The sequence below is a fragment of the Rhinatrema bivittatum genome, chromosome 8 (genome assembly GCF_901001135.1).
Source record: "Rhinatrema bivittatum chromosome 8, aRhiBiv1.1, whole genome shotgun sequence".
NCBI lineage: Eukaryota > Metazoa > Chordata > Amphibia > Gymnophiona > Rhinatrematidae > Rhinatrema > Rhinatrema bivittatum.
The window spans coordinates 165,216,610-165,237,576 of NC_042622.1; the positions used below are offsets into that span (position 1 = coordinate 165,216,610).

The window sequence follows — 20,967 nt, forward strand, 5'->3', positions numbered from 1 at the left end:
GCACCAGCTGGTAAACCTGCGAGACTGGTTTCCAGCGAGAAAGCAGGGCCGATCGATCGTGGAGGCCATGGAACCCAAGAGCTGCAGATAGTCCCAGGACGTGGGAGCTGGTAACACAGTAAAGCGCTGTATCTGCTCTCGGAGGGTTTGGGCCTTGTCTGGGTGTAGGAAGACCTTGCCTTGATGCATGTCGAAGTGCGCTCCCAAGAAATCCAAGTGCTGCGAGGAGGCGAGGGAGCTCTTGGCGAAGTTCACCACCCAGCCAAGGTACTGGAGGAGATGGATGACCCTGGAGACCGCCGACTGTCCCTGGGAAAAAGACTTCGCTCGAATGAGCCAGTCGTCCAGGTAGGAGTGGACTAAGATTCCCTCCCGTCTCAGAGCAGCCGCCACTACCACCATGATCTTTGTGAACGTCCATGGGGCGGTCGCCAGCGCGAAAGGGAGGGCCTGGAACTGAAAGTGCTGATTCAGAATCTTGAAGTGAAGAAACCTCTGATGGGCCTTGAAAATGGGGATGTGGGGATAGGCCTCTGTCAGATCGAGAGAGGCAAGGAATTCCCCTTGATGTACTGCCGCAATCACGGAGCGCAGGGTCTCCATGCTGAAACGGAGGACCCTTAAGGACTTGTTGACCTCCTTGAGATCCAGGATTGGGCGAAAGGACCCGTCCTTTTTGGGCACGACGAAGTAAATTGAATAATGGCTCGAGCCCACCTCTCCGAAGGGGACGGGAGCGATGGCCCCAAGGCTCAGAAGTCTGTCCAAGGTCTGTTGTACCGCCAGTCTCTTGAGGCTCGATCCGCAAGGCGAAAAGAGAAACCTGTCCCTTGGGCGGTGGGCAAACTCCAATGCGTAGCCGTTCTTTAAGATGTCTAGGACCCACTGGTCCGAGGTGATGCGGACCCACTCCTCGTAAAAGCGAGAGATCCGTCCTCCGATCCGCGGAGTTGAGGCGTGGTTGGGCTCGGCATCATTGAGCGGGCTTGGACGAGGCCCCCTGACTCGTCCCCTCCCGAGCGGGCCTGTGACCGCGAAAGGAACGGGGCCAGGACTGGGATCTGGAAGACGGTGTCCGGGGCCCCTGCTGTTTGTAGCCGAGGTAGCGACGCTGCGCCTGGGACCGAGTTCTGGAGGGAGTAAAGGACCTGAAGTTTCGCTGGCGGTCCTCTGACAGCCGGTGGACCAAATTCTCCCCCAGGGACTTGATGATCTGGTCGAGATCTTCACCGAAGAGGAACTTGCCCTTGAAAGGAAGAGACCCTAGGCTGGACTTGGAGGAGGTATCCGCCGACCAGTTGCGAAGCCATAGGAGGCGCCGTGCAGACACCACCGAGACCATGGATCTTGCCAGGACGCGGAACAAATCATACAAAGTGTCCACCCCATAAGCTATGGTGGACTCTAGGCTGTCCGCCTGTCACGCTTCCTCGGGTAGTAAGGCTTACTAGATGAGTAGCTGTTGGACCCAGCGGAGGCTTGCCCTCTGCGCCAGGGAGCTACAGATGGCAGAGAAAGGACGTCCAGCGGCCCGGAGGTGCCCTCCCCACCAGGGAGGCACCTGGAACAGACTCCCTCTCTAGAAATCCTCGACCCCAGCTCGCCACAGGCTGAGCAGCGGGACGGCCGGGGCATGCTGACAGGCAGCCGGGGGAGGGGCGAGCCGCGCGGGGGGGCCGACGGAGGAGAAAGAATCGACGCGGGAAGCGGGAAAGAAGCCCTGCGCTCCCCCGAGTGCCCTCGGATCAGCAGCAGAGGAATGTCCCCTCTCTGCTGCGGCGGCCTCGAGGAATGAACGTCTCGGGGCCGCAGGGCAATTTGCAGCAACGAGGGGGAAGAGGCTGGCACCACCAGCTTTCCCAACCAACAGCAGCTCCCAAGCTGAAAAGAAGAAAATCACAAATAACCACTTACCTGGAGGCAGAGGAGAAGGGAAGAGAGGAGAAGGGGAGAGAGACTGAAACAGCCCTGCCTGCAAGCCCCGGAGAAGGAACACTTTCCTCGCGCCTCCCTTTTTTTTTTTTTTTAATTAACTTGATCCAACCTGAGAAAACAACTAAAGAAAGAAACCACTGAAAGAAAAATCCTTCATGGAGGGGAAGCACCAGGTTCCCCTATTCCTATCTGCTGGAGTCAGAGATATACTGAGCTCTTGCAGAGGGTGCACAGGTACTTATGACAGCACCCTTCGAAGCCCTGTCTGACTCCATCTGCTGGATGGGGGAATAACCCACCGTCTGGACTGATCCTGGTACGTACAGGGAACAGAGAAAATACTGAAGGATCGCAGGTGGCACACCAGTGTAAGAGGGGGTGCCTTTCAGTTTTTTCTCTGACTCCATCTGCTGGGAGACATAACCCAGTGGTCTGGATTGATCCTGGTACATACAGGGAAACCAAGTTATAGTACCTGGCAAGTACCCAAACGTTAAATAGATTCCATGCTACTAATGCCAGGAACAAGCAGCGGCTATTCCCTAAGTTAACTTGGTTAATAGCAGCTTATCCAAACCTTTTTTAAACCCAGCTATATTAACAGCCGTAACCACATCTTCTGGCAATAAAATTCCAGAGCTTAATTGTATGTTCAGTGAAAAAGAATGTTCTTCTAGGAGGCCAGACATTTTGCATCTGCAAATCTTCCTTGTCCCACTTGAAGCCATTGATCTTTGACATTTTAAGTAGGAAGGCTGGGATAAGAAGTGTTGTCAGGTGGAGAAGCTCACCCAGTGAGGACCAGAAAGGGAGCAGAAGGGATGTCCGGTGACAAGAGTTTATCTGAAAAATCAGTGGCAGAATCTGAATGGAAAGACTTATCCATATATTGTCAGAAAGACTGAGATGGAAGAGAGGGCATGACCTGAATGCGAGAAGGCCAAAATGAAGGTTCATATGAAGATGAAGCAGGAGGAAGGTATGAAGCATGTACTGGCTTCTTAGGAAGTGATATATTTTTTAAATAAGTAGCCATAAAGTCAGTCCTCATCTTTTGCACTTGAGAATAGGGACTGGTAAATTGCAGAGGTGAAGATCGTGTCATAACCCCAGGGATCATTTGAGGTTTCAAAGTTGTTGGTGGGTTGGCTCGATTATGTTTACTTTGCTTGGTAACTTGATAGTAATCAGATGAGACAAATGAGGTACTACTTAGAGCGTGTTTATGCTTCAAGCAGCACTTTCCTGTGAAAGAGGAGCCATATGGAAGATTAGCATGACTGGTGTTTCTGCACCGAGAAAAAAAAAGACCTTGTGCCAATTGCATACCGTATCACTCTGTGCTGAAGGAGAAAGTCTCAGCACAGGATGATGACTTGTCTTCCACATCAAATCTGAATGTCTTTATGCTAAGGATGGGTACCTCTGCGCCACGGAGTTGTTAGTGCCCCTCTCTGATAGAAAGCGATCTTTGGCACTGTAGCCAGTCAGCGGCAAATTGTTAGTGCCACAATGAACACTGCAAGGCTTCAAATGACCTGTGGCTTGAAAGAGACCTGCTGTTTGTGGGTCAGGTTGTGGGCAGGAAGGCCCAAAGTGTGTTTGGCTTCAAGTTGAAGCATCTGATGAATGAATCTCAGTTCACTGTAGGAGGCATCTTACTATAGAGTTTGCAGGGGGTGGAGCCATGGTCCTCTTTGATGGCGACCTTGTGGCTGCATTGGATACAAAGCTTATCCATCTTTCTTCTTGGGATCCATATCTGAAAAAAATTAAGTCTAAATTGAAAGTCCTTTTGTTTTTTACGTCAAGAGAAGTACAAAATGGCAAAATGAGTCTAAGAAGGCTTCCTTATGTAGCGAGAGCGAGGCAAAATTCAACCCCTCCGCAGAGCAAATGAAAATCGACTAAGGAGTTGGACGCGGGAAAGTTGACACGTATATTCAGTGGTACATTCTACTATTTTCTGAGCTTCAGCAAGCAGTCTGGCTCAGCGTCACCGGATGACGTCACCCAGACGCGTAGCTGTTTAGTTTCGCTTGTCCACGTAGAACAGCTCTCTGCTCCCAAGATTATCGTTCTACGCATGCGCTCTGTAACAGCCGCCTACTGGCTGCAGTAATACGCCTGCGCTCTGGGCGCTAGAAGCTTTGCGCATGGGTCTTGCGCTTTCCTGACCCGGCGAACACGAAAGTGTCGCCATGGAGACGGCGGGAAGTTTCTGGCCCTAGGGGAAGATGGAGAAATACGAGCGGTTGCGTGTGGTGGGCAGAGGGGCTTTTGGGTGAGGGTGTGATATCGGGGAGAGAGTTAGCGGATGTGATGAAGGGTCGGGGGGCATGGTTTTAATGGAGATGTAATGTTGGGTCTGGGAGGAGGTTGAAGGGGTCTTTGGGTGGGAGATACTATTTTAAGGAGAAGCAAGGTTTTTTTTTTTGGTGGAGGTGCATTGTTGGGTGGGAGCATTGTCCAGATATCTCTATAAAATAATGAGTGGTATGGAACGAGTAAACGAGATCAGTTGTTTACTCCAAAAGTACAAAGACTAGGGGACACACAATGAAGTTGTTAAGACAAATAGGAGAAAATCTTTTTTACTCAACCATAATTAAGCTCTGGAATTCGTTGCCAGAGGATGTGGTGAAAGCTATTAGCATAGTTGCGTTTAAAAAAAGGTTCGGACACGTTCCTGAAGGAAAAGTCCATAAACCAGTATTAAGGTAGAGTTGCAAAAATCCAGTGCTTATTTTTGGGATAAGCAGCATAGAATCTAGGATCCTGCTAGGTACTTGTGACCTGGATTAGCCACTGTTGGAAACAGGATACTGGGCTTGATGGACCTTTGGTCTGACCCAGTATGGCAAGTCTTATGATCTTATGCAGTGTTGGGATCTTTTGGTGGGGGTGCAGTGTTGGGGCAGGAAGAGGGGTCTTTTTGGTGGGGTGCAGGGGTGGGGAGGGAAGAGGGGTCTTTTGTTGGGGGTGGAGTATTGGGGCAGGAAGAGGGGTCTTTTTGTGGGGATGCATTGTTGGAGTCAAAGGGGATTTTGGGTGGGGTGCAATGATGGGAGGTGAGGGTTTTTTGGGTGGGGTGCAGTGTCGGGAGAGAGGGGTCTTTTGGTGAAGGTGCAGTGTTGGGAGGTGAAGGGGGGTCTTTGGGTTGGTGTGTGGTGTTGGGTGTTAAATAGGTCTGGGTGGGAGTGCAGTGTTGGGAGAGAGGGGGTTTTATGTGGGGGTACAGTGTTCAGGGGACTGAGGGTGGAGGATACAAAGTTAGTTGGAGCACGGTTCAGAGTTATCCTGGGGCAGAGAAAATTTCCTGACACTGTCAAGGCTTTTATAATCTCCTGTTGGTGATCTGTAGTAGCCTGTTTGTTCCTTTCCTTATTCCTATCTCTCTGTCCTGCCCCACTTCTTAATAACACCCAAGCCACCACCAGTATTGTAGCCTACTCTGGACTGTCAGTACCATAGCACAAAAATAAGGTTAAATAAAATGCAAAACATTTATAAGGTGATACCATTTTACTGGACTAAGTTAATACATTTCTTGACCAGATTTCAAGAGCTAATGCTCCCTTCCTCAAGTCAGACTAGAATGAGCGAAAGAAAATATTATCAAGAAATATGTGAATCATAAAAGGGATTCCAATGATAGGGGAGGGGGGGGGGGTTTCCGATTGTTGACCAGAAGATGACAGGCAATATAATTTAATTGCCCATAATTTGAAAAGAAACCTAGGTCTTTGAGTCTTTTTTTTGTCAACCATAACATTTTGTTGCATTGTAGAATTGTGCATCTGTGCTTGCGTAAAGCTGACCAGAAGCTGGTGATAATTAAACAGATCCCTGTGGAGCAGATGAGTAAAGATGAAAGATTGGCAGCACAGAATGAGTGTCAGGTGCTGAAGCTGCTGAACCATCCTAACATCATCGAGTATTATGAGAACTTCTTGGAAGACAAGGCGCTCATGATTGTCATGGAGTATGCTCCAGGTGGGACTCCAGGATCCACTTGTCGCTTGTAGGCTTTTACAGCATTGCAGCACTCGGACTTTATACATACACCATAGGGTCCTCAGTCAGAGATGTGATATAGCATTGAAAAACATAATTTATTTATTTAAAAATGTTTGTATACCGCCTTTACAATTCAAAGAATTAATCAAAACGGTTCACAGCTAACATACACAATAATAAAATAAAACAGAGCATCCAACAAAAATAAAAATACAAACTAAAAAATTGTTAACCTAACCTTATAATAAAATAGAACTATAAGTTGTTTTGAGGTATGAAGGTGTATTGGCATGATAAGTGAAGATAATGCATTTCAATGTAAACCGATGTGATCTGTATTTCATACAGGAACACCGGTATAAAAAAACCAAATAAATAAATAAATAAATGTTAATTTGGATGAAAATTCTAATTATGAGGGTTAATAAATGAGCTGTATGCTTTTTGAAATAGATATGTTTTTAAAGTTTTTTTGAATTGTTGTGTAGAAGAAATAAGACACAAAGAATCTGGAAGTGAACTCCATAGTATAGGGCCAGCTACAGAGAATGCCCTTTTTCTAGTTATTTCAAATTTTGCTTTTTTGATTGTTGGCACATCTAAGAAATTTTTTGAAAGTGAACTAAGTTGTCTAGCTGGTTTGTAAATTCGAAGGTTGGAACAAAGCCATGTGGAAGATGTATTATAAATAAGAGAATGGATGATAGTCAATACCTTATAATGGACTCTGTATTTACGGTAATCGGTAACCAATGAAGTGAAAATAAATCTGGAGTGATATGATTTCTGCGAGACGTACCTGAGAGTATCCGAGCGGAAGCATTTTGTATTAATTGTAATGGATAAAGGGCGGAATCTAGTAAACCTAAAAATAATGAGTTACAATAATCCAAACCGGAGAAAATCAAAGATTGCAAGACTGTGCGAAAGTCTTGCAAAAAAAGGAATGGTCTGATTCTTTTCAATAAATGTAATTTGAAGAAAGATTTTTTTGTGGTATTGGAGATATGATTAGCCATTGAAAGATCTGTATTAATTATGATACCTAAACTTTTATTAAAAGTATTAATTGGAATGGAAATTCCTTTGAAAATTAGATGTGTGGGGGGCCCTATGGAAGAGTTACTGATAGATGAAAGATGTGTAAGTGTGGTCTTGGATGGGTTCAGTTTTAAACGATTGTGATCTAACCAGGAATTTATTGTGGAGAGATACAGTGAGATTAATGAAAGAGTATCGGAACAAGAAGTTTTATAAGGGACAAGCAGCTGAATGTCATCTGCATAAATGCGAAAGTAAACAACCTACTTGTAGATAATATTTGTATATAATTCTATTGCCTATATATAATCATGTTCCCATGCTTATAATCATGTTACCTCGCTTATATTTCCCTTGTACAGTTATTCCCATCACGTTTCCCCCCCTTACCAACCCCCAGTTCTCTTATCAGTTTCATTGTAAAGCCCTGTTGGCCAGTTTTATGTTACATGGAAACCGATGTGATGTTTGCTAAACGAACGTCGGTATACAAAAATTTTAAATAAATAAATTTAAATAAATCTAATGCTGTAAGAATCTGACAAAGAGGGAGTAAATATATATTAAAAAGTATGGGAGACAAAGATGAGCCTTGTGGTACACCAGAAGATGATAGATAAGAATCCGAGCAGTGGTTATTGGTATGTATTTGTAAATGACGATTGGTAAGAAATGATTGAAACCAGGAGAGGACGGTAGATTGAATACCTAGAGATTTTAAACCAGATAAAAGTACCGTACGTGATGATCCAATGTATCGAAAGCTGCCGAAATATCCAAAGAAATAAGGATGTAATCAGTATATGCGTCGAAACCACGAAAAACTGTGTCAAAACAAGAGAGAAGTAAAGTCTCTGTGGAATGGCCCTTCCTGAAGCCATGTTGGCCTGAATGCAAAAGATCATTGTCGGATAAAAGTCAGAAAGTTGGTTTAAAACCACTGATTCAATGAATTTGGCTAAAGAAGGGATCAATGCTATAGGCCTCAGATTGTTAAAATCTGAGGGATCTTTACATTTGTTTTTTTTGATAGGGAGAATAGCAGTGTTTTTCAAATTATCAGGAAAAGTACCTGAAGATAGAGACTGATTAACCAAGTCACCTAGAAAATTGCAAGTAGAAGGAGCAATGGCTTTGAATAATGATCCTGAGCAAGGGTTAAAAGGTGAATTAGTTGTTTTTTGTTTTTGAATTATTTTCAGAATTGTAGTATCAGAAATAGGTTCAAATTCAGATCATGACAATTGATCAGATGGATCTTTGAAAGTGGGGTAGGGTAAATGTTGACATTCCTTAGAAATTGTTTCTATTTTATTTTTAAAGTGGACAGCTATTTTATTACAATCAGTAAAACTATAACACGGACCATTTGAGTTGTTGATTGTAGTTAAGGATTTTACAATCTTAAAGAGAATATTAGGATTCCCATGGGCATCAGAAATCTTTTTAGAAAAGAAAGTTTTTTTGGCTTTATTAATTTCTTTATTGTAGCCTCTTAATGTATAATAATAATCATTTTTAGTTTGAACAGATTTGTTGTGTCTCCATTTACGTTCCTTTAATCTGATAAGAGATTTAAGAGTGTGTAAAGTTTGGGAATACCAAGGAGCGTTAATTTTTTCTTTTTTTGGAGGGTTTTTTTTCAACAGAGCTAAAGAATCTAACATAGTTAAAATCGTATGATTCCAAGTATTAATAGTATCTGTACAGGTAGAAGCAATCTGCAAAGGTAATCTAGAAGATAAAGCTTCAATGAATGATTCTGGGGAAATATATTTCCTCTTCTAGATTGAAGAGGGATTATTTGCTCTAGGAATAAGAGTTTGAACTTTTAACTCAAACTGAATAAGAAAATGGTCTGACCAAGGTATAGGTAAGACCTCGATGTGTTTGGCAGTAGGGCAGGCAAAAGAAGGGTTACAAAATACAGGTTAAAATAACAATAGTTATCACTGAACATTTTGTTCATAATTCCTGTAAATGCACTGATGAAATGCTGGATTCACATCCTTCAAGATATCTGAAAGAAAAAGATAACTTTTGTAAGTGGATTTACACTAGTTATAGGGCTTGTAAAACAAAGTGAGCTGTTTGTGTTGTATCCTATGCTGCTCTTCGTTCAGCTTTGTTTACTTACTATTACTATTAGTTTAACATTTCTAAAGTGCTTCTTGTTCCCCTTATGTACCCAGATCCGTCCAGACTCCTGGGTTTTGCCTTCCCTCCAGCAGATGGAGACAGAGAAAGTCTTACTGACACTGCCACATAAGCCGAGGTGCCACCTGCAGTACCTCAGTATTTCTCTTGTCTCCAGCAGATGGTGGAGGTGCAAAGACCAATGAGCCTGACTTTAGTTCCGGGAAAAATAGTGGAAACTATTCTCAAGATCAAAATCGTAGAGCATATAGAAAGACATGATTTAATGGAACACAGTCAACATGGATTTACCCAAGGGAAGTCTTGCCTAACAAATCTGCTTCATTTTTTTGAAGTGGTTAATAAGCATGTGGATAAAGGTGACCCAGTAGATGTAGTGTATTTGGATTTTCAGAAGGCATTTGACAAAGTCCCTCATGAGAGGCTTCTACGAAAACTAAAAAGTCATGGGATAGGAGGCGATGTCCTTTTGTGGATTACAAATTGGTTAAAAGACAGGAAACAGAGAGTAGGATTAAATGGTCAATTTTCTCAGTGGGAAAAGGGTAAACAGTGGAGTGCCTCAGGGATCTGTACTTGGACCGGTGCTTTTCAATATATATATAAATGATCTGGAAAGGAATACAATGAGTGAAGTTATCAAATTTGCGGATGATACAAAATTATTCAGCGTAGTTAAATCACAAGAGGACTGTGATACATTACAGGGGGACCTTGCAAGACTGGAAGATTGGGCATCCAAATGGCAGATGAAATTTAATGTGGACAAGTGCAAGGTGTTGGATATAGGGAAAAATAACCCTTGCTGTAGTTACATGATGTTAGGTTCCATATTAGGAGCTACCACCCAGGAAAAAGATCTAGGCATCATAGTGGATAATACTTTAAAATCGTCGGCTCAGTGTGCTGCAGCAGTCAAAAAAGCAAACAGAATGTTAGGAATTATTAGGAAGGGAATGGTTAATAAAACAGAAAATGTCATAATGCCTCTATATCGCTCCATGGTGAGACCGCACCTTGAATACTGTGTACAATTCTGGTCGCCGCATCTCAAAAAAGATATAGTTGCGATGGAGAAGGTACAGAGAAGGGCACCAAAATGATAAAGGGATGGAACAGCTCCCTTATGAGGAAAGGCTGAAGAGGTTAGGGCTGTTCAGCTTGGAGAAGAGACGGCTGAGGGGGGATATGATAGAGGTCTTTAAGATCATGAGAGATTTTGAACGAATAGATGTGACTCGGTTATTTACACTTTCGAATAATAGAAGGACTAGGGGGCATTCCATGAAGTTAGCAAGTAGCACATTTAAGACTAATCGGAGAAAATTCTTTTTCATTTAATGCACAATAAAACTCTGGAATTTGTTGCTAGAGGATGTGGTTAGTGCAATTAGTGCAGCTGGGTTCAAAAAAGGTTTGGATAAGTTCTTGGAGGAGAAGTCCATTAACGGCTATTAATCAAGTTTACTTAGGGAATAGCCACTGCTTTAATTGCATCAGTAGCATGGGATCTTCTTAGTGTTTGGGTAATTGCCAGGTTCTTGTGGCCTGGTTTGGTCTCTGTTGGAAACAGGATGCTGGGCTTGATGGACCCTTGGTCTGACCCAGCATGGCAATTTCTTATGTTCTTATATAAAAAATATATATATATTTACAGCGATGGAAGAATAGAATCCTTAGCAGCTTGCCTCCTGGAGGGTCGTTAGGTCCTGGTGGGACCATCCTCTCCAGTTTGCATGGCAGATGAGCAGGAGGTCAGGGACCCTTCTCTAGCTCGCTTATCCTTCTGGCCGGACAGGGTTCGCACCCGAGGAATCCATGTCACTCGCCCTGAGGGACTAGTGGAGCCTCAAGCCATCCACAGGGAAGTGATTTAACTCTTGTGCTATACTTTCTTTGTGTCCTGTCTAAAGTTTTTGTTGAAAAAAAAGAAATGAAGGTTCCCTGTACGTACTCGGATCAGTACAGACTCCTGGGTTTGGCCCCCCCGCTAGCAGATGGAGACAGAAGTTTACCAAACAAACTCCGTCTCATATAGGCTGGTACCGCCTACAGTCTGGCAGTATTCTGTCTCCAGCAGGTGGAAGACGTGCCAAACCTACAGTCTGGTGGAGCCTAGCCTACGTTTTTTGTTAGAGTTAGGCAACCATTTATACAAACTTTAACCAAATAAAAAAAAAAAAAATTAAAGAAGTTTTAGAAACAAGTTAGTTGGAGACCGACTGCAGTGTGTTCCTGCAGGTTCAGGTCTTTTGCTTCCCGGGGGGTTGTGAGGTCCTGAAGGGACCATCCTCCCTGGTTACAGAGGCTGCGTTTTGGGGGTTGAGAACCTGTGTTTACCAACGCATCCCACCACTGGGGGTGATACTGGGGAGCCCGGCTCACTCCCCCCAGTGGATTCAGGACCCAGGCGGCTGGACAGGTACCGTTTAAAAAAAAAAAAAGTTTTTCTTATTTTCGGCGTTTCGTCCCCCGTTGCCCCTCCGTTCGGGGGGGGGGGGATAGTTAGGTGCCGTTTCGCCGCGTTTTCGGGGTGGGGGGTTGGTGTTGTTTTTGTTTGCCTGCCCGACCATGCCGCGTCCAACCGCATGTCGGGCTTGCGGAGCAGCGCGAGGGTCTTTGTGCTACCTGTGCATCCGGGAGTGAGGGTGTCTCCGCGCCGCCGAAAAGGGTGATCCTACAGGTCCAGACGCTGATGGGTGCCTATGGGGAGATGCCTGCTGCGATCCCTGGCCCGTTCCCGGGGAGCGCGGGAACGGGCGCCATTTTGGGTCCCTCGGGGTCGGCGATCCCGATGGTGGCCGCCATTTTGTCGCCTTCGGGGATAGGGGAAGCTGCAGCGCAGGCATTTCCAGGGGAGGAGAACCTTCCCCCAAGTCTGTCTCCTCAGCGCAGGGTCCCCAAGGGGGACAGACCTGCGCCTAGTGTCAGAGTAGCTGTGAATGCTCCAGCGGCACAGGACATGGATGATACGTCTTCCGAGGCCTCCTTTTCTTCGGATTTCGTCCTTCTGATGCATAAGGCCTTTAAGGCCCGGAGGGCACATAAAAGAAAATATCCTTCCATGGAATCCAAGCCCCTTCCTACGAAGCGACCTCGGGGCCCTCCTGATGCATGGGCCTCGGCTGACCAGGGACCAAAGCCCCTAAGGACCCCGCTGTCTGACCCTGAGTCTTCCTCGGATTCAGAGGAATCAGAGGACACGGACGAATGGGAGTTACCTTCTCAGCCTCCTCGGGGATTGGAGGGAGAGGACGAGAGGCAGCAGGGCGGGCTCCAAGGGGTTCATGGGACGGACGGTGATGATCCGAAGGTGGTCTGCCTGTTTCACAGGGATGAGTTAGGGCCTCTCATTCCGGCTATTTGGGGGGAGCTAGGGATTCAGCTACCTCAGGTGGAGTCGTTCCTAGGAGCCACGGACCCTGTGGTCCTGGGTCTCCGGGGGCCACCTTCATCTTTCCCTTTTCATTTTTCAGCCACGGATTTGCTGTTTAAGGAGTGGGACACTCCGGAGTTAGGGCTGAAGGTGGCAAAGGCGATGGACAGGTTATACCCCTTGCCCGAAGAGGCCTTGGAGCTTTTGCGGGTTCCTACGGTGGATGCAGCAGTGGCGGCGGTCACGAAGAAGACCACCATCCCGGTTATGGGGGGCACGGCCCTTAAGGACCTGCAGGATCGGAAACTGGAAGTCCAGCTTAAAATGATTTTTGAGGTCTCTGCCCTAGGGATCTGGGCAGCAATATGTAGCAATTTTTCATTGAGGGCAGGTCTACGTTGGGTACAGCAGTTACTAGCCAATGACTCTTTGTCACAGGAGGAAGCTCTTCAGGCAGGTCGTCTGGAGGCGGTCATTGCCTACAGCGCGGATGCTTTTTATGATTTGCTGTGCATGTCGGCCAGGTCTATGGTGTCGGCGGTGTCAGCCCGACGTCTGTTGTGGTTACGATACTGGGCGGCGGATGTTTCTTCCAAAGCTCACCTGGGTTCCCTGCCTTTTAAGGGTAAGCTTCTCTTTGGTAAGGAGCTAGAGGACCCGATTCAGTCCTTGGGTGAGAATAAGATGCACCGGCTGCCGGAGGATAAACCAAAGTCGAGAGGAACCTTTTCTACCAAGCCTCAGTTTCGCAGGGGACGGAAGCCCCGGACTTCTCGGGGATTGGGTTCTTCCTTTCGTCACAATGCCAGCCGGCAGCAATCCTACACTCCGTCCTTTCGTGGCCGGCGTTTCGGTAGACCTGGCTCTGGACAGAGTGTACTGAGTGGAAAGACTTCGCAATGATGGGCGGCTGGCTCAGTCCTCGGTCCCAGTGGTGGGAGGCAGATTGACTCTGTACTTTGAGGGGTGGGCCAAAGTAACGTCAGACCAGTGGATTCTTTCGGTGATAAAACACGGTTACCCGCTAGATTTTGCACACAGGCCCCGTCCACGATTCCTAGTTTCTCCCTGCGGTCAAGAACCAAAACGTGCAGTGATGCAAGAGACGCTTCAGCGGCTTCTCGCACTCAGAGCCATTGTGCTGGTACCGTCGGAGGAGATAAGGATGGGCCGGTACTCAGGTTCCTTCCTTCTTGGGTACCAGGAAGTAAATGTTTGTCCTGTTCTCAATCTCAAGAGGGTCAACAGATGCCTACGGATTCCTCGTTTCCGAATGGAAATTCTACGGTCCGTCATTGCGTCTGTGCGATGGGGGGAATTTCTAGCCTCACTGGATCTCACCGAAGCCTACCTGCACATCGCCATACACGCAGATCATCAACGTTATTTAAGGTTCTGCATATTGGGGCGCCACTATCAATTCCGCGCTCTGCCGTTCGGCCTTGCCACGGCACCCAGGACGTTCACCAAGGTCATGGTCGTGGTGGCGGCGCAGCTCCGCAAGGAGGGATACCATGTACATCCGTATTTGGACAATTGGCTGATCAGGGCGAAGTCAGAATTGCGGTGCCAGGAGGCGATCACTCGTGTACTGCAGTTGCTAAAGTCGCTGGGTTGGGTAGTCAACCCGGCCAAGAGTCATCTGGTCCCCTCCCAATCCTTGGAGTTTTTGGGAGCTCTGTTCGATACTCGGCAGGGTATGGTGTCTCTCACAGAGGAACGCAGGGTCAAACTTCAGCGGCAAGTAAGGGCCCTGCTAGCCAATCCCTCTCCGATTGTTTGGGATTACTTACAGGTGCTGGGTTCCATGACTTTGACTCTGGAGTTGGTCCCTTGGGCCTTCGCTCATATGCGACCTTTACAATCAGCTTTACTCTCCCGCTGGAACCCTGTCTCAGAACAGTTCCACATTGGATTACCTCTGACGGGGTCAGCTTGTTCCAGCCTGTCCTGGTGGCTCAACCCGGACAACTTATGGCGGGGAGTACCTCTGGTCATTCCAGACTGGACAGTGGTCACCACGGATTCCAGCCACGGATTCCAGCCTTTACGGTTGGGGAGCAGTCAGAGGACGTCCGTGCAGGGCAGGTGGTCTGCACAGGAGGCTCGGTGGTCTATCAATCGACTAGAGACCAGAGCAGTAAGGTTAGCACTGCAGGCGTTCCTGCCGATTCTCCGCGGCAAGTCTGTATGCATTCTGTCCGACAATGCGACCACGGGGCATACATCAACTGTCAGGGGGGAACCAGAAGTCGACCGGTAGCATTGGAAGCCTGGTTACTAATCGCTTGGGCGGAACGAAATCTGTTCAGCATAGCGGCCTCTCACATTGCCGGGATAGACAACGTTCGAGCGGACTACCTCAGTCGACATTACCTAGATCCCGGAGAATGGGAACTCACGGACGAAGCCTTTCATCTGGCCAACAGACATCCTACTGTACATTTTTCCTCCTTGGCCTCTAGTAGGCAAAATGTTGCGGTCATAGAGGCTCATCCGGGCAAAGTGATTCTGATAGCTCCAGAGTGGCTGAGGCAGACGTGATTTGCGGACTTAGTCAGCCTGGCAGAGGACGGACCCTTATGGCTCGCTTATCTACTGAATCTCCTACATCAGAGCCCCATTTGTTTAGATCATTTGTTTGGTCCCTTGGGCCTTCGCTCATATGCGACCTTTACAATCAGCTTTACTCTCCCGCTGGAACCCTGTCTCAGAACAGTTCCACATTGGATTACCTCTGACGGGGTCAGCTTGTTCCAGCCTGTCCTGGTGGCTCAACCCGGACAACTTACGGCGGGGAGTACCTCTGGTCATTCCAGACTGGACAGTGGTCACCACGGACAAAATCGATTTTGTCTAGTGGCCTGGCTTTTGAAAGGCAGCGTTTGAAAGACAAAGGTTATTCTGATGCAGTTGTCACTACTCTCTTGCAGTCTAGGAAGGCCTCCACTTCTCTAGCTTATGTGAGAGTCTGGAAGGTTTTTGAGACCTAATGTACCACTTAGCGAGTGGATCCTAGGCGAGCCGCAGTGGGGCATATTCTGGCCTTTCTCCAAGACGATTTGGTCAAGGTGTTATCCTTCAATTCTCTACGAGTCCAGGTGGCAGCGTTATGATGTCTGCGAGGTATGGTTCGCGGACTTGCTCTTTCGGATGATCCGGACTTGATGCGTTTTTCATTGGGGAGTGAAGCATGTATGCCCTCTGGTCCATTAGCCATGTCCTTCCTGGAGCCTGAATGTGGTCTTAAAGAGTATGTGATCACCTCCTTTCAAACCTCTGAGGCGTGCAACCTTGAAGGATCGCACATTGAAGGTGGTTTTCTTGGTGACTATCTGTTTGGCTCATTAGATTTCTGAGCTTTAGGCTTTATCTTGTAGGAAGCCCCTTTTTGAGAATCTTGGACGATGGGGTGTCCTTGTGGACAGTTCCTTCCTTTTTACCTAAGGTAGTGTCGTCTTTTCACTTAAATCAGTCGGTAGAACCCTCATCCTTTTCAACTTTGGATCCCTCAGAGCTGTTCCTATTTAGACGTGAAGCGCTGTTTCCTATTTAGACGTGAAGCGCGCCTTGATGCGGTAAGTGGAGATTACCAACAGTTTCTGCTTGTCAGATCATCTTTTGTCCTATGGAGTGGTGCCAAAAATGGGCATAAAGTGTCAAAAGCTACCATTGCGTGGTGGTTAAAGGAAGCTATTAGTTTGGCATATATCTGTCAGCGGCACCCAGATCCAGAGGGACTTAGGGTGCACTCTACTCGTTTTCAGTCAGCCTCCTGGGCCGAGTATCAACTGTTCTCTCCGCAGGAGATCTGCAGGGCGGCTACTTGGAAGTCGCTGTACACTTTTGCCAGGCATTATCGTTTGGATGTCCAGGCTCCAGAGGCCAGGGGCTTTGGTGAGAGTGTGCTTCGAGCAGGACTCTCTTAGTCCCATCCTGTTTAGGGAAGCTTTGGTACATCCCAGGGGTTTGGACTGATCTGGGTACGTACAGGGAAAGGAAATTTGGTTCTTACCTGCTAATTTTCATTCCTGGTACGTACCCGGATCAGTCCAGACTCCTGGGTTTTGCCCCCCCCCCCCCGTAGCATATGGAGACAGAGATGTTTTTAAAACAAACTCCACCTTACATAAGATAGTGCCACCTACAATCCGGCAGTATTCATGTGTCTCCAGCAGATGGAAGGGGTGCAAAACCTACAGTCTGGGCTGTGAGAATAGTTTTTAGGGGATTTTTCTTTCTATCTCTTTGTTCGTGTTTATTTTAACTTTGCTAATTGACAAAAAAAAAAAAGGGGGGGGGAACTTAGGGTTTCTAAATTTGAACAGGGTGATCAGCCTCCCAAGGGGGTCGGTAGGCCCTAAGAGGGCCATCCCCTGCTGGTTTGAGGCAGCTGCAAGCCAGGGTTGAGGACCCTCACATTCTTCTATGGCAGCTAGGGTGCGATACCGGGGAGCCCGGCTTACTCCACCCTGAGGATCAGCACCTTGGATCACTGCCGGGGCCAGGTTTGGAAAAAAAAAAATTCTAACTTTTGTTTTTACTTTTGTTTTCCTCAGCGGGTCAGCTCTCTCCTCCCGGTATTTTCGCCGCATTTTCGAGGACGGGGGGGGGGCGGCCGGTGTCGTCTGGACTGATCTGGGTACGTACAGGGAAAGGAAAATTGGTTCTTACCTGCTAATTTTCATTTCTGTTGTACCACAGATCAGCCTAGAGTCCTACCCTCTGGAGGATTTGGGTAGTTGGGAGAGTCCGCTCGATCTGTGTGTCTTTTCTGTTCGTTCCCAAGAATGGCAGAGGTTCCATTAGTCCTACATGATTTTTCTGGTGTGGGCACAGTTTCGTTTCTAAGGGTTTCTTCCTTTTTCCCCTGCTCATTTAGGGGAGTCTGGTTTGATTAATTTCATTTCTGGCTTAGGTACAAATTAATACTGAGGGACTGCAGGTGGCACCTTGGCTTATGTGGCAGTGACAGTAAAACTTTCTCTTGTCACCATCTGCTGGAGGGGAGGCAAAACCCAGGAGTCTGGACTGATCTGTGGTACTACAGGAACGAAAATTAGCAGGTAAGAACCAATTTTCCTGTATGCACAGTACAGATTCACCTTAGAGACAGTTTCTGTACTGTGGAGCTTAAAATCTAATCAAGAAAGACATACATGAGGAATGGGAGTTTTTAGAAAGTGTATTTATTGTAGAGAGGTGGTTAGGATTTAAAAGCAGCCTAAAAAAAGATGAGTTTTTAGACTGGATTTGAATATGGCCAGAGGGGAGAGCATGGCACACTGATTCAGGAAGTCTATTCCAAGCAATTGGCTCAGCAGTGTAGAAAGTGCAGAGTTGGGAATTAGCGATGGAGGAGAAAGGTAAGGGTGACTTGCCTGATGAGTGGAGTTCATGAGAAAGGGTGTAGGGAGAGAGAAAATAAGTAATGAGAAGATGCAGAGTAAATGCATTTGTAGGCAAGTAAGTGTTGAAGGAATATAAGTTGTGCAGCTGACTTGTGAATAGACTCAGTGGAGAAAGATCTTTCATTAGCTAGCCTGTGAAGAGCATTCTGCAGTAGTTTAAGCGAGAGGTGATAAAAATGTGAATTAATTTTGCTTACTTGGGTATCTGATGGCATGCATTAAGGAATGATGCATTTGATGCTACAGGACCTTCTGTGCAGACCCTGCTTGATAAATGCTTCTTCTTGGTGTTCTTTTTGTAGGAGGCACATTAGCACAGTATATTCAGAAGCGCTGTAACTCCCTGTTGGATGAGGATACCATCCTGCACTTCTTTGTACAGATCCTGCTTGCCCTCCACCATGTTCACACAAAGCTCATCCTGCACCGTGATCTTAAGACTCAGAACATCCTGCTGGACAAACACCAAATTATTGTGAAGATTGGGGACTTTGGCATCTCCAAGATCCTCAGTAGTAAGAGCAAAGCCTACACGGTACGTGCCTCTGCAGGATAGCTGCAGGGTTATTAATAGGTTTGGAAAGGAATATGCTGGAATATTTTGATTGATCCTTGACCCTTGTTTATCATTGCGTGTAGTATAACAGCTTGTACTGATGTCATATTCTGAGTAAGTGTTTCTGCCTTGGTTCTTCAGGTTATTATGCGTTATTCAACCTACTTTTGTCCCTCAGGTTGTTGGCACTCCATGCTACATTTCTCCAGAGCTGTGTGAAGGGAAACCCTACAACCAGAAGAGTGATATATGGGCTTTGGGTTGTGTTCTCTATGAACTTGCCAGTCTCAAGAGAGCATTTGAAGCTGCTGTAAGAATTATCTGCTTATGTATATCTCTTGGTAGTGTATCAGTTTTTTGTAGCAAGATTATTAGGAAATATTGTTATGTTTAGGAAAGTGAAGTCTATGGAGTAGTGTGTCAGAAGTATTGCAAATCAATACAGTGTTGTGATTCATGTTGAGATAGAAAGGATTGCGCAGCCTTGAATGTTGCTCTGTATGATAGCAGAGGACATAGGCTGATTAGGGCCTGAGTTACTATATCTGTGAAATAACATGCCTGGAAGGAACAGACTGGATGGGGCTTGGGTCCCTGTATCTGTGGAATAGGATTCCTGGGAGTGAGCAGCTTGATGGGGTCTGGATCCCTGTCTTTACAATAGCAGATCTGGGAGGTAGGTCATCTCTGATGCCATTTGGAAGCAGGGATCTGAAGAGAATTTTAACAGCACATGTATCTTTCTCTCCAGTATGTATCCAGATCAGTCCATCTGCTAGCAGATGAAGATAGACAGTTTTATTGAAACTGCTATATAACCTAGTATGCCACCTGCAGTCTCTCACTGTATTTCTGTCTCCAGCAGAGGGCAGATAGTGCAAAACCTGCAGTCTGAGTTAAAAAAAAAAAAAAAAAAGAGATAGAAGGAAGATTTCCAAGTGGAGTCCTCCTGGGGAGTTGTGAGGTCCTGGTGGAGGCTATCCTCTCTGGTCGAAGTGGATGAGCAGGGGGTTGGTAACCCTTCTTTTAGCTCAGTCTGGAGTACAGTGGGGCAGATCCCTCAGCCCAAACGAGACAGCGTTCTGACCTGCTGGTGATCCTGTCCACTCCATGAAGGAAGCAGGGAAGTATTTTGTAAAGTTACCTAAAAAAAAAACCCAGTGGCTCTGTATTTCTTTTTCTTGGACAGACAGTCGCTGCAAAGTTTGGGGATACAGGGCTGGTTACCGAGGGTATTTGCAGAGCACAGACAGATCTCTCAGCAAGGGAAACTCGCGGCGCTGAATCTTTGAGACAGAGGGAAGCTGAGTGCTAACCGCGCAGTCTTCTGCTGTGCCACATGCTTCAGTGTGCCAGGCCTGCATGGGATTGTGTTCGTGGCTGAACCAGCAAAATCTCTGTGTCAGTTGTGCTTCTGGTGGGGAGGGTGTGTCAACAGAGCCTTCTCCTTGGGTTCGTTCCCATTCTTTGGTGCGCTGCACCAGGACTGCTCCCAGGACCTCTCTTCCCAGCATGAGGGTGTTGGTGGCCATCTTGGGTGTTTCCATACGATACCCCTGCGACCTCGGGAGAGCCTGGTACTTCTCCACCACACTTGTCCCCGGCTGGAAAGGGTCCTGGAATGGATCAGGGGGGTTTTGAAGGGGAGAATTTCCCCCTGGATACAGGGTTGGATTCTCTTAGGACCGGCATTTGGATGACTCTTGGGTCTTTTCTTAAGAGTTTGTTCTTCTGATGCACAAGGCCTTTCTGGCCAGGCAAGCTTCAGGGGGGCATAGGGACTCCTGGCCTCGTTCCATGGAGGGATCTAAATCGCCAGACAAGTCAGTTTCCCCTAAACGGAGGCACACCGATGGGGTTTGGTGCGTTTTGAGCCTGGCCTCAGGATCCGTTGGTCTGCATGGTAATACGGATGATCCTGAGGATCTGCAGGATGCCCTAGGGGAGGTCCCTGGGGAGGATCCGTTGTGGGAGGCACCAGACTTGTCGAGGATCTGGAGGAGATTCCTGTTGCTAGAGGGGATGATCCCAAAGTGGTTCGTCTTTTTCGCAGAAAAGAAATCTGGCTATTGTTTCCACGGGTTCTCCAGGATCTCGGAATCAAGATGATGCAGGAAGAATCTGACTTGGATGGAGCAGACCCAGTGTTTGTTACGACTGTCGCTGCCCGACATCTCCAGTCCGCCCACCTTACCTTTTTTGCAACTCCTCCCGCGGTTGATGGACGTCTGGCTGCCGCGGCATCTGCCTGCCGTCCTCTCCGGCGTCCCCGGTCCGGCTTGGGCGCTACATCCTGCCATGTTGTCCAGGTACCATAGGGCGCATGTGCCGCGGGGCCCTGCTTCTTATTCTGTCTTTGGCACGAACGTCAGGGGCGTCCCCCTGTCATGATATCATGCATCCCGGATACAAAAGCCTACAATTTTTGCTAGCTAATCGAGTTAGCAAGGGATCTCTTTACCGATGGCATT

At 47.0% G+C, this 20,967-nt stretch overlaps 1 protein-coding gene across 5 annotated transcripts in view; it reads left to right on the plus strand.

Moving 5' to 3' along the window:
* The first annotated feature begins 3,859 nt into the window (after positions 1-3,859).
* The window catches only part of NEK8 (NIMA related kinase 8), a 66,089-nt gene continuing 48,981 nt past the window's right edge, over positions 3,860-20,967 (plus strand). Inside the window, exons 1-4 of one of the 5 annotated variants that reach the window (XM_029613191.1) lie at positions 3,860-3,884; positions 5,726-5,931; positions 18,243-18,475; positions 18,675-18,806. In XM_029613191.1, the coding sequence (XP_029469051.1) occupies positions 5,796-5,931; positions 18,243-18,475; positions 18,675-18,806 (501 nt within the window). In that variant the 5' untranslated portion in view covers positions 3,860-3,884; positions 5,726-5,795. Of the gene's footprint in view, positions 3,885-4,022; positions 4,220-5,725; positions 5,932-18,242; positions 18,476-18,674; positions 18,807-20,967 lie in introns of those variants that run through there. The other 4 variants (XM_029613188.1, XM_029613189.1, XM_029613190.1 and 1 more) reach the window with 4 other exon arrangements.